Consider the following 13,557-nt stretch of genomic DNA (forward strand, 5'->3'; position numbering starts at 1 on the left):
AAAGGTAACTTGATATGACTCGATTCTATCACGCCGTGCCAGCTTGTCAGCATTACTATTCTGCGTTCAGAGGATTTGGACTAGTGTAAAGGATAGGAACTCCTCCTCGTCCACCACAATCTCGTCCAAATATGTCTTGAAGGTAGGCCACTCAGACGGCGAAGACACCATCTTCACCAAATCAAAACAGTCTGTGAGAAAAACAACATTCTCAATATCTGCACCAATCATGCATGCAACGCATTGCCCAGATTAAAGCTTCCACTTCTGCGTGGAGAGGTGACAGGCTGCAGCGAAGGTTAGATGCACCCATAGTGGGAGATTCTCCCTCAGGAGAAATGCAATACCATCCTCGGCCTGTATACTGGTCAGTCACCTTCCAAGATCCATCCACGAAGCATCGGAAGCAGTTCCCATATCTGTTGGCTGAAGCCATCTCAGAAAACATAGGGCCAGTAGTGGGAAGAGACCCATTCTGGTGAGAAAATCCTATTGTGTCTGCTTGGGCCGAAAACCAAAGTTTTGCTTTCTCCTCCGCTATCTGTAAAATTGCTAGCGGGTTGGAATTCAGATTGCTAAAAATCTTATCATTCCTGGCCTTCCAAATATACCAAAGAATCCATGGGAAAATATCCGCTGGGATCTCCAAAATAGATAGTCCATGTTTGCATAGACAGATGCTGAGGGAAAACGGTCCGGAGATGTCGGGAAGGAGGACAGAGCCCACACCTGCAAAGCCGGAGGGCATAAAAATAAGGCATGATTAATCGTTTCCTCAGGACTACCGCACCGGCCACACTCAAGATTAGCCGTTGTCGCCATACAGCCCGTAATTGCTTGCCATAAAAAATGTCGAATTTTGGTAGGCACCGAATCTTCCAGACAAAAGCCTGTAAAGGAATAATGTTAGGGCCAAAAACAGGTGCAGAGGCCGCCTGGTTCTGACGTAAAGCATTATAACCAGATTTAACTGTGTATAGACCAGTCTTTGTTAAATGCCAACCCAAACTATCCAGTGAATCTTTACTAATAGGTAAAGCAGAAATAATGGCAACGTCCTCCGGCTCGAAAGAGGCTGAAAGTAAAGCCAGATTTCAGGAATATGGTTCTATTTTTATTGTTTGTTGTGGTTATATTGTAAAAGAAATTATTTTATTAAAAATATTAACTTAATTTTAAAATAAATAACGCGCCAAATTTTGAAAATGTATTTGCCCGAACTAATGGTAGAAAAAAAAAACAACAACGCACAAAATTTTATAACTGACTATATACAATATTGACTATATACTAATGTTTTCTTATAAAACCAAATTTAGTTATAAGAAAACATTAGTATTTTATGATATATTTAAAGGAATCATTTTGTAATTAAAAAAAATTGATATAACAGATTTTAGAAATTGATAACAATAGCTAAAATTGTAAAGATATTTTCAAGTAAAATTCATATAAAGATTGTCAAAAAAAAATCAAATTGATATTTCCCATTTTTTAAAGTACAGTCATTTTGTAGGGTTACTAGCTTATTATAATAGTTTGATTCATTCCTCTCTACATTTTTTCTTCACTTTTCTTCGAAATATTTGCAATCCTTTCCTTCAAAAAAATCTGTTCTCCTCTCCTCTTCCTTCAAATCGATAATTCCTTTCTTATATTATTTTTTGCTCTTTATTTCCATTGCTTATTTTAGTAATCAACTAATCAGCGTTGATTTTAATTACTCAAGTTTCTACCATTATAACTATCATAAATAAGTATATACTAGTTTTCTTTCCTACTTTTGTACTATGCAACATGATATTGAATGTGATAAACATGCCATGAATTTAAAATCAACATTTGATATCATACTATTTACCAAAAAATAAATTTGATATCATACAAATCATCTTTCAAATTTAAATCGTGTGAGATTTAAAATTCTGAACCTTTTAATTGGTAAATAGTAACCATTTTTAGAGCCAAATTATGTAGATTGTCAATATTTAAACACTTTTTCTTGTCATCAAACCACAATTACGATCCACATGTTACCCAAATTGTCGATCTTTGAAGTCAATCCCAAAACCAACTAATTTTTTTTTTAATATGATCCAATATCCATATATATATACATTTTTGAGACATTTATGAAATAAATCCTGAAGTTCATACCTATTTACAAACATGTCATTGGCATTAATTTTTTGAATTTGTAAAAAAAACTTAAAAAAATATTTTGCGCAACCGAGATTTCCTATATTCCTTTCCAAAAAATCTCTAACTTTACGCTTTTTAGAAACAACCTATCCAAACAAATTGTTTTATTTTCCAAATCAATACAATAAAAGTTGAATGTGTTGCTCTCTTTGTGTGACACATCAGCCTCAACATTGAAGCTGGTGTTGACACCTCAATTAAAATTTCTAACCAATAAAAACATTTAAATTAATACAACTAAGCTTATTTTCTGCTTACCTGTCAATATTTACTATTCCAAAAAAATATTAAAACCCTATAGAAGCGACTAACGTTGTTGTGTCTTGAACCTTCATATTGCCAGCCAGCAGAATGTGACAGAAGATTTTGATTAGTTAAGTAATTATTGTGCCCTTCTTAATGATCGGATGATTTGTGTGCAGGTTTAATGGTGCTCTATCCCTTGAGCTCTCAAATGACCATCCAAATAGGCGTATCATCCACCGAAAAGTTGCTATGATATTGGGACATTGGGTTTCAGAGGTACTGTTGTTTTACTCCGGTTTACCGTGTTTATGCAGCTAAGTTTGACAAGAGGCTTCGGAGGAAATTGGATCTTATCATTTATTAAATTGCATTAGATAATAGCATAATTTGTAAATGACATAATATCTTGTCCATAAGTCGATTCAATGAGGGGTAATCATCTAAAAAGCAGAATTTTAATTGGTTAATTGTAACAAATGGCTATTAGGATTAGTTTTATATGTTATCTTCTCTAACTTACTTTCTAGCCCAATTTTTTTTAAACTTTCCATCCAAGTTTTGTTTGTTATTACTCAAATCTTGTCCTCGTTCTCTTTGGGTTCTGTTGTTTGTGTGCTTCTTATCAAATTGGGTTTTGTTTTCAAAATAATTGTTCTGTAATGAACTTTTTTTTTTGTGTGTGTAGAAAATAGCAAGGGAGATGGATGAGTACGACAGTGAAGGCTCTGATTTGTACAAGGGAACGATTCTAAAGTTTGAAGAATAATGCTTCTAATTCTTCCGCATGAGCGTAAATGTCAAGTGTTATCATAAGTGAACTTTGCTTCATTATTACTAAATGTTGTTGTTTTCTTGAATTTTATGTGTTCTCTTTTGTGGTTACTCTTAAACCCACCGTCTAATCAACTAATATAATTGACTCGATGAAACTTATCTTTTAATACCAAAACTGAAAAAAATTGCAACCTATCAATATTTACAATGTAAATGAGTTATTAAAACTCTAGACAACCATTTTGGTCCAAGGAGATTTATTTAATAAACTATCTACATTTTTTTTTTTTTAAACTAATGTTTTTTTCCTTCTAAATGTTTTTTAAATGGTATTCTAAATCATGAAAATACAATTTATAATTTTTGTTTTCAATTAAATATGTAATGTAATTTTGAAGTGAAGACGGACAAAATTTGTTTTTTACAACAATAGAAAGTGAGTTTATAAAATTTTCACAAAAAAAAAGAAAAAAAGTATATTTTAAAAGAAAAAAAGCATATGGTAGTTTTCAAAATATATATCATATATAAGTTATTTAATGCATAAATATGATATATAGGTTTTTGTTTTTTGGTAGGAAAATAAGAACTATAGACTAAGAGGAATGTAATTAATTATGTGAGGTATAAAATAAGATATAAATAACTTCATAATTGGCATGTGTTAGTTCTATTTCATAGTAACCAAAATTTTATGTAGTCTATGTTTGCATAATGAAAATTTTAATGCAATAACAAATATTGAACGGTTCTGAAAGTGATAAACTACTTATATGAGTAGTCATAGTATATCATGTTTTTAAAAATATTTAGCTTTGGTTCAGTTATGCCGATAAAAGCAACCATATTATCAACCATAAAGTTCCATGTAATATAGGGATCAATTACAAGTTTATAACTTGTATTTATATGAAACAACAAAAATAAAAATACTCGCGGCGTAGCGCGGGTTTAACCTAGTTAACAACTAATAATAAACACACACTCTCTCAAACCTCTAACTAAACCATTTTTAGAAGCAACCTAGCCACAATTCAATTAATTCGCTATTAACGAATTATTGTTTTCCAAAATAAAAATTCTTAGATATCTACTTTCATTTAATTACTCAACACAATCAATTTCAATCAACTATTTCAAAGATCTTCTCCCTCCAATACCTGCACAAAATCGAAACAAAGAAACAGAGTTAAATGCGGGTTTGCCAAAAAAAAAGAAACATAGTTAAATGCGTAATAATATCATATTTCTAAATAAAACAATTAGGAAAATTTTCTCCCTAATTAGTTGCTCTTAAATATTTTGGGCGTGGAAAAGAACAGATTATCACCCTAATGATGAAGCTATAAATATTGTACACCTAAACTGCATTTATATCACCAAACACCTAAAACACACTGCTTACACACACACCTTCGTTCTATGTTCTCTTGGTAATATAATTTTGGAAAAAAGATGGCTAACTACACGAAGTATTGGAGAATGCATGGTCACACATGCCAAGTATAATATTGTATCATCAACTACACGAAGTATATGTATTGCATGACCACATGCATGAACTATATGACGTTATGTGGTCAACACCATAGACATACAATCCGGTACACCGGTCGAATAATTCCGGCTAAAACCAACGTTGACTCCAGCGTTGACCAACATTGACCCAAAAAAATTGTATTTTAATTTTTTTCTATGAAAAAACAAAATAATAAATTACTATATTAAATTATTTATGAATTTTCATGATGAGAAAACATTCTATTCAATATCTAAATATCTTAGGTATCTCTAATGTATTTATTCTTATAATTAATTAATTTTTATTTTTTAAGCTAAAATAATAGTTAAATAAAAATAATTAATAATTATTTTCAAGATATTAATAGATTTTATCTTGATTTTAGGATATGTTTGCAAAAGGATATAGAATAAGAGGATTTTTGCAAATGCCCTTATATTATATATTGAAAATAATTATGTATCATTATATTTTATCTATTAAAAGTAAATAGTGTTAATTTTTTTGTTATTGTTTACATGTTATTAGGAGTATGTAAATTTTTTTTTATACCAAAGAGTAACTAAAATTTTGTATACTCTTTACCATGCAAATTTTAAAGTAAAGAGTCATATACTCAAATCTTTTGCATATTATTTTCTAATGAAAATAGTTGAATTTGATTTTATTGATTCTTGTAGTATTTAAAATTTTAAATAATATGATGATCAGAGATTTATATATATAAAATCATTAATAATTACATATGTTATATATATATATATATATTTCTTGAAAATAATTATTAATAATTTTATTTAACTATTAGTTTAGTTTCAAAAATAAAAGTAACTAATTATAAGAATGAATACATTAGAGATATAGAAATAATTAGATATTGAATAGAATGTGTTTTCTAATCATGAAAAACCATATATAATTTAATATAATAATTTATTATTTTGTTTTTTAATAGAAAATATTAAAATACAATTTTTTTTGGTCAATGTTGGTCAACACTGGAGTCAATGTTGGTCTTTGCCGGAATCATTCGACCGGTGTACCGGATTGTATGTCTATGGTGTTGACCACATAACGTCATATAGTTCATGCATGTGGCCATGCAATACATATACTTCGTGTAGTTGATGATACAATATTATACTTGGCATGTGTGACCATGCATTCTCCAATACTTCATGTAGCTAGCCATCTTTTTTCCTATAATTTTTAGTTGCTGGTTTCAGTACACAAACGCAACGGTGAGAATCTTGGTTATTATAATTTTAATTTTCTGTTTCATTTATTTAAATCTTATTATTCTCTATATTATCATTTTAGGGAATGATAATCTATTGTAAATGGAGATTCATAGAGACTCTGTAACATATGCTTGTGCACAGTTTTGTCCCACCCGATCTAAGTCCATACATGTTGATCGGTAAGTAATATATAAAACTCATATAATTTATTAGTAAATTTCATTGCTACTGCCACGTTTTGCCTTTTGCTAATCACTTTTATTCTTCTAAAATTTCAAGATGTAAGTTTAGTGTTAAACGGATTTATTAATATAATTTGGATAAACCACGGAAAAACTAACGAAATTTGTTCCTCGGATACACTTTGTTTTTGGTTCAGAATGGGGCTACAATAACACTTTCAGTTTAAAAGTGTAAGATATGATCGATCAGGCTGAAATAACACACCGCAAGTCAAGTGAGGGTACCTGAAAGCGACTTCCTAACTTCCTTGACGGCGTTGAGCTCTTCAGACGTACCGAGACTCGGATCAAACTCCCAAAAGTGACGTCCGACGTGGTTATTGGTGGGTCGCAGCCATGGACTACCTCCTTCGACGATCTTTGAGCTTCCACATGATCGCTCAGAAGTCTGAAGAATTTGGATCAGATCTATCACACCAAGATAGAGAGAATTGTGGATTTTTGGTTGAAATCAAGGATTAAAGATCATTGCTAAGTTTTTGGTGGGGGTAGAGAGAGTGAGTGGATGTGTCACCCAGAGAGTTACAATATTTTATTTTAACTAATAAGCCTGATTTTTCATTAAAAGTACTTATATATTGGATATGTGCTTTGAAAGCAATTTTTTTGGGTTAAATATTTGCAATTTTGTTATTTTATTAAGTAGATGTTTGTAGACAGAGCTCATAATTGTTTTAAAATTAAATCCAAATATATTTTAGTTTTTTTCCTTATTTGTATTTTGTTAACTATTTACAAATTGTTTATTAATATATAGTTTAAGTATGCAAAGACTCAAAATACAATACCTATTTTCAAATTAAATTCGATTATCGTTTTCTATAATTAATATTTAGACTAAATATAGTTAGAATATCCTTATAGATCATATCCTAGATACACAAAATTAAATTAAATAAACAATAAAGATATCCTAACTATATAATAAACAACTATATCTACACAAAGGAAATTATACACTACATAATATATTTATGTAAAACTATAATACATTTAAAAAATACAAAAAATAATATTTACATATATAGTTAATATAATAAATAAATTAAATTTAGTATTTCTAAATAAAAAATATACCGCAGATGAATATCTAGTACATAGTGGAACAATGTATTTAAAACATCTCAAAAGTTTTTTAACAAAAAAAAACATCTCAAAGTTTGTTACATACATTATATGTTAGGTCATATCGAATACCCTGGTAGGCAAACACGGTTACATACTTACATGTCAACACTTCAACTTTTTTTTTTTTTTTTTTGTCACTGGTGTATTATTATTAATTAAAGCCAAGAAAACGATACAATATCTGGTTATAAGTAAACCAAAACAAACATGGACCATTATTTTCTACTGGACTTGAAAAGAAAAACCAAGTCCAAGAAAGAAAACCCTAAGGCTAAGATAACTAAAACACACACATCATCTCTAAACGTGGAAGCTTGCCGTCATCATCAAACTTCATCAACGTGTCCAACTCTTCATCACCGTCTGTACAGCTCTTCATCACCATCTTGGTTAAGCCGGTTTGCATCAGTCGCCGGCAAAGAGGAAACAAGACAGAATGATATGATAATCATATGAAAAAATTAATGATTCTCAAAACAGCAACTGATGTCCTCTGATTCCTACTGAGGATAAACCATTCAGCTCTTTTTTTTGTAGAATCTTCTCCATGATACCATAAAATCAGATTTTTTTATCGGATTCAGATCTTCTTGCGCTGTTCAGAACTTCCAAGTCTTGATTGATTGTCTAGATCTTGAGATTTCTTCTGACTTAGAATTTGAAATCGAAGCTCCATATTCTTCCGGCAAAGCACAACCCTTGAGAGACTTTATTCTTTGAAATCGAGAGCCCCATATATCATCGCCATAAGAGATTTTACCCTTGAACTTTAGACAAAGATAGAAAAAAAACATAACAAAAGAAGATAAAAAGTGGCAGAGATTTGCCGAAACTAAAGCCCGACAAGACAAGAAAGTGAGGCTCTTGCTCGCGGGAGATAAGCCAACCACTGCCGCTAAACGTAACCGGTCGATGTTGGAAGCAGAGCCAGCCAACGCTTCTGAGTGAGCAAGCGATGCCAGAAGATAAGCCAGCCAACACCTCTAAGAAAGCAAGGGATGCCTGAAGATGAACCAAATAAACACCGCTGAGAAAGTCAGTTGTTGCCAGAACTTTCTCTCTCTGATAGATGTGGAGAGAGAAGAGAGAGAAAAAAGTCAACACTTCAATTTTAAACATCCAAAAAGAAAAGAAGACGAAAAAATAACATCCAAAAAGAAAAGTATGTCATTATGTCATATAATAAATTTGCACACGTATTAAATTTGATGTATCAATTTAATAATTTATGTTTCTTTAAGTTGAGTTGGTTAATTACACAAAGATTATACATGAATTTATTAATTATCTACTCAAATTCATGTACTTTTGGATACATTTCTTTTAGACAAAAATAATTCAATTGGAATGATTTCTCAGGTTCTTACGGGATAGTGAGATTCAATTAAACACAAAAAAATAAAAGTGAATAAAACAAAACTAGTTAAAAAAAGACTTCACCAGATAGATCGATGGCTAAGATTAATACCAATTAGACATTAAGGGGTATTCAAGTACGGAAAATCGGTATTTCATACCCCAGTTAAACGGGTATGTTCGATTCCTACACCATGTTTAATATTGTGCAAATTCATACATTAAGTTCAATAAAATTCAAATTCGTAACGATGTTAAGAGACCGTCAATGGCTGCTTACGTGGACGTCACATATGAAACGTCGTCGTTTTGAGAAACAAAAAAAATAATTTATTTTGGTTAAACGATGTCGTTTTTTCTTTCTTCCTCATTTCCTACTTTTCTTTTCTTCTTCATTCTTTCCCGATTTGGGGATTGAACCCAAAAACCCTACAAATTTTAAAAATTCCCCAAATCAATTAAACAAAGAAATGCTACTTCAAGTGGGCGAGTGACGTCAATGACGCCGGAATCTCCAATCTGTAGTGGGAAAAATGAATTGGGAAAAATTCTGAGAAACTGGGAGCGGAACCACAGACACAACGATGCCGACTCCTCCGGTGTCATCAGAGACGACGACGGCATCCAAAGAGATCGATCCAAATAGTGTATTGATGGTTGCTGATTTCTTCAAAGCAATCACCCCTGACTCATCTGTCAATGAAGTCACCTCATCTGACTCTTTCTCAATCTTATATCAAAGCAACACCAAAGCTCTCTCCATCTCACGCGGTCGTGTCTCTTGCTCTGTCATCGTCACACCTTCCTTATCCGTAATCTTCTTCTTCTTCTCTGTTTTATTTTGTTCAATAGAATCAAATGGGTTTCGTAAAGTTTTGATCTTTTTTTTTGTGAAAATTAAAGTTTCGATCTTTGATTTGGGTTTTGTTGTGATTATTAGAATTTCTTTAATGGGTTACATGGAGGAGCAGTCGCGTCAATTGCAGAGAGAGTATCTATGGCTTGTGTGAAAACTGTTGTCTCTGAAGATAAACATCTCTTCCTTGGTGAATTGAGTACGTCTTATCTCTCTTCTGCTCATATCTCGGTAAGCCATTCATTCTTTTAAGATTTTTGGATCTTTGAATCAGAGAAGAAGCTTAATTTGTGTGAGAAATTTTGCAGTCTGAACTGGTTGTGGAGGCATCGGTGGTGAGGAATGGGAGGAATCTGTCGGTGGTGACTGTTGATTTCAAAATCAAGGAGACCATAACAGTCACTTATCTATCTCGTGCTACTTTTTACCACTCTCCCATCTCTAAGCTTTAAGCTTTTTGAATTACTTGAGATCTTCTTATAAAGCTCTATGTTGATTCTTTACAATCATTGGCTTATTGTAATGGAGTTTCCCAAGAAGCTTTTATAAATCGGGAAAAGAGGAGGAAGAAAAGAGGAAGAAAGAAGAAACGACGTCGTTTTGACTATAAGAAGTTATTTCTTTGGTTTCTCAAAACGACGTTGTTTCATATGTGGTGTCCACGTAAGCAGCCGTTGACGGTCTCTTAACACCGTTGACAGTCTCTCAACACCGTTACGGCTTATGTATGTAATAACACATTTTAATGAGTTGGAGTAGCAAATTTGAATTTTATTGAACTTAATGTATGGATTTGCACAATATTAAACATGGTGTAGGAATCGAACATACCCCTTTAACTGGGGTATGAAATTACTGATTTTCCATTCAAGTACAGTAAAAACTCTATAAATTAGTCGGGACCATGAAATTTTATTAATTTATAGAGGTTTTAATTTATCGATAAATTAATAATTTATGAAGTTGACGATTCATGAACTTGATGATATGATTAATAATTTTGACTATCGTAATAGGATGGATGCTAATATTTTATTAGATTATCCATGTAAAAATGATAATGTATAAGTTCATAGTTAAGAAAAAATCATTGCTACTATCTTTCATGGTGATGATGAAGTTGACAAAGATATTTCGGTACACTAATAACAAGTTATACGTAAGAAATCAATTATCGCATATAAAACACTCTATAATTTTTGGATGCGATTTGAGAAGACAGAAATTTTGATGCAATCAGAAATATTATAGATAAGCTCCAACCAGAATACAAATTCAATAATAAGCAAACAACAATAAAGTCATATATTTCACTAGATTTTCTTATATATATATATATTAGTTTACTTGATTATTAATTTATGATATTGATGGGACCATATTTTTACACTGGATTTTCAAAAAAATATTATATTATTATTTTATCGAAATATTTCATTTTTTACACCGGCCCAACTCGGGACCGGAAGAATTTATTAATTTAGCGAGTATTAATTTATAGAGGTTCTATTGTAGACATTTTAAGTTATTTGTGTAAAATTTACAAATCATATGATATTCAATCCTGGATTTTAAAAATTATTGAATTGATGATTTAAAAATCTACTTTAAAATCTACTGTTATTGAACTGATGGTTTTAAAATCTATTTTAAAATCCACAGTTATTCAAAACAGTTTGTGAATTTAGATTTTAATGATTTTTAGTGATTCTAGATGATTTGAGAAGATTTGGTGTATTGAAACAATGATTTTGGATGATTTTATGGGATTTATGAAATTTGGAATTTTGATAAATTTTAGGGAAGTTGATATGATTTATGGTAAAATTCTTTCAAATCCCACATAAAACCATGAGATTTAGATTTATGTATTTTTAACTAAACAAATCTTCTCAAATCCCTAAAACTTATTAAAATCCAAATTCCCAAACTGTTTTGAATAACAGTGGATTTTAAAGTAGATTTTTAAATCATCAGTTCAATAACAGTGGATTTCATGAGACTTTTTAGAATCCATGATTGAATAACATAGGATTTGTAATTTTTACACAAATAACTTAAAATATAAGTTGAATACACCCCCGTAGTTAAAAATACATAAAATCACTTAAATTGTCAAGTTGAATACACCCCTAAATCTCATGGTTTTAGGTAGGATTTGAATTTTTTTTTTGCAATAAATCACATCAATTTACCTAAAATCATCAAAATCATTTAAAATTTAATGAAAACTCAAATAACTAGAAAATATTAGATGAATACACCCTGCTAAGATTGGAAGTAGATCTCTGAGATTCAAATAACTTGGAATATTATATGAATACACCCCCGCTAAGATTGGAAATAGATCTCACTATCTCAGATGGGTACCTATATATATATATACACACACAAACAACGAAACATAATAACAGAAAACACGTTTGCTTCCTTTCTTCTTCCTTTTCCGAAGTGCAATCTTAAGAAGTACCCACACATATTTTGCAGATATAAGTTTCATCATGCTCTATTCGCCTACGAAGCTGTTCTTGTTCTTCCTCTCGTGCATTGTGCTGTTGTTTGTCAACTACAACACTAGTGGCTTCGTCACCGCAGCAAATAGCACTGGCTTGAACTACGGCCTCCTCGGAGACAACCTCCCATCTCCGTCCAAAGTTATCAACCTTTACAAGTCCATAGGCATTAGTAAAATCAGAATCTTCGACCCGAACGTGGAGGTCCTTAATGCTTTACGCGGGAACCGCGATATTTCAGTCACTGTTGGCGTTAGGGACCAGGACTTGGCTGCTCTTGCAGCTAGCGAAGAAGCTGTTAAAGGCTGGTTCGCGACTAACATCGAGCCTTACTTAGCCGACGTCAACATTGCCGCCATTACTGTCGGTAATGAAGTCATCCCCGGACCGATCGGTTCTCAAGTGCTTCCAGTCATGCAGTCTCTCACCAACCTAGTCAAGTCGAGGAATCTTCCGATCATAATAAGCACCGTGGTGGCTATGTCGAACCTTGGGCAATCGTACCCACCTTCTTCAGGAATGTTCACATCCCAAGCTCGCGAACAACTTGTTCCCGTGCTGAAACTACTGTCCCAAACAAGTTCGCCCATACTTGTAAACATTTACCCATACTTCCCTTACGCGTCCGACCCAGCAAACATCCGTCTCGACTATGCAACCTTCGCCACTGAAGATATCGTGGTCCAAGATGGACCATTGGGATATTCAAACCTGTTTGACGCAATGTTCGACGCATTTTTATGGGCAGTGGAGAAAGAAGGCGTTAAAGATTTACCCATGGTGGTGTCTGAAACCGGATGGCCATCCGCTGGGAACGGGGATTTAACTACGCCAGAAATCGCGGGTACCTATAATGGAAATTTTGTAAAGCATATAGCAAGCGGAAAAGGGACGCCTAAGAGACCTAACAAGGGCATCGAGGGGTTTTTGTTTGCAACGTTTAACGAAAATCAGAAACAGGTCGGGACTGAACAAAACTTCGGGTTGTACAATCCTACCGATATGAAACCCATCTACAAGCTATTTTAGACTCTTCCCATTCACTAATGATATAGCTAGTTGGCTATTTAGTAATAAATCTGATTGGCCTGTTTAGTAATAAATCTGATTTAAAAAAAAAAAACAATTGCTCTGGTTTATGTAATTGTACTTTGTTTCTTCATCCATTAAACAAACACAAGACAAGCCGGCTTAAACATATTACATGCCCCTGGGCAAACTAAAAAAAAAATGCTCCTTCACCTATAGAAAAACTTACTGATTTTTGTTAGGTCTTTTTGGTTCATATAATTTTTTTTGTGCTCTTTTCTAGCTTATAATTTTTTTTTGCGCCTCTTTCTAGTTTACAATTTTTTTTTTGTATGCCTCTTTTAACTTACAAATTTTTTTTATGCCCCTTTTTACCTTACAAAGTTTTTTTTTTTGTATCTTTTAGCTTACAAATTTTTTTTTGTGCCCTTTTCTATCTTACAAAAAA

The 13,557-nt window shown here is 32.2% G+C and overlaps 2 protein-coding genes and 1 long non-coding RNA gene across 3 annotated transcripts; 2 read left to right on the forward strand and 1 right to left on the reverse strand.

Moving 5' to 3' along the window:
* Positions 1-4,013: 4,013 nt before the first annotated feature.
* On the reverse strand, positions 4,014-6,770 carry LOC147918672 (uncharacterized). The gene is made up of 2 exons (XR_015593977.1): positions 6,453-6,770; positions 4,014-4,382 (listed from the first exon to the last, which is right to left on the reverse strand). It is a non-coding gene; the product is annotated as an uncharacterized LOC147918672 (long non-coding RNA).
* Positions 6,771-9,280: 2,510 nt separating this feature from the next.
* LOC104770413 (uncharacterized) lies at positions 9,281-10,019 on the forward strand. The gene is made up of 3 exons (XM_087504867.1): positions 9,281-9,523; positions 9,652-9,798; positions 9,876-10,019. The coding sequence occupies exons 1-3, from the start codon at positions 9,296-9,298 to the stop codon at positions 10,017-10,019; spliced, it is 519 nt and encodes a 172-aa protein (XP_087360993.1). The 5' UTR covers positions 9,281-9,295.
* A 1,601-nt stretch (positions 10,020-11,620) lies between these two features.
* On the forward strand, positions 11,621-13,278 carry LOC104772397 (putative glucan endo-1,3-beta-glucosidase BG4). The gene is made up of 2 exons (XM_010497020.3): positions 11,621-11,718; positions 12,055-13,278. Exons 1-2 carry the CDS (start codon positions 11,709-11,711, stop codon positions 13,107-13,109), a joined length of 1,065 nt encoding a protein of 354 aa, XP_010495322.2. The 5' UTR covers positions 11,621-11,708; the 3' UTR covers positions 13,110-13,278.
* Positions 13,279-13,557: the final 279 nt, after the last annotated feature.

The sequence above is a fragment of the Camelina sativa genome, chromosome 20 (genome assembly GCF_030686135.1).
Source record: "Camelina sativa cultivar CO46 ecotype springtype chromosome 20, ASM3068613v1".
In the NCBI taxonomy this organism is placed as follows: domain Eukaryota; kingdom Viridiplantae; phylum Streptophyta; class Magnoliopsida; order Brassicales; family Brassicaceae; genus Camelina; species Camelina sativa.

Coding starts and splice junctions, on each gene's coding strand:
- LOC104770413 (XM_087504867.1), top strand. CDS start 9,296: ATGCCGACTCCTCCGGTGTCATCAGAGACGACGACGGCATCCAAAGAG. Junction 9,524..9,651: donor TCGTCACACCTTCCTTATCC/GTAATCTTCTTC, acceptor TGTGATTATTAG/AATTTCTTTAATGGGTTACA. Junction 9,799..9,875: donor TCTCTTCTGCTCATATCTCG/GTAAGCCATTCA, acceptor GAAATTTTGCAG/TCTGAACTGGTTGTGGAGGC.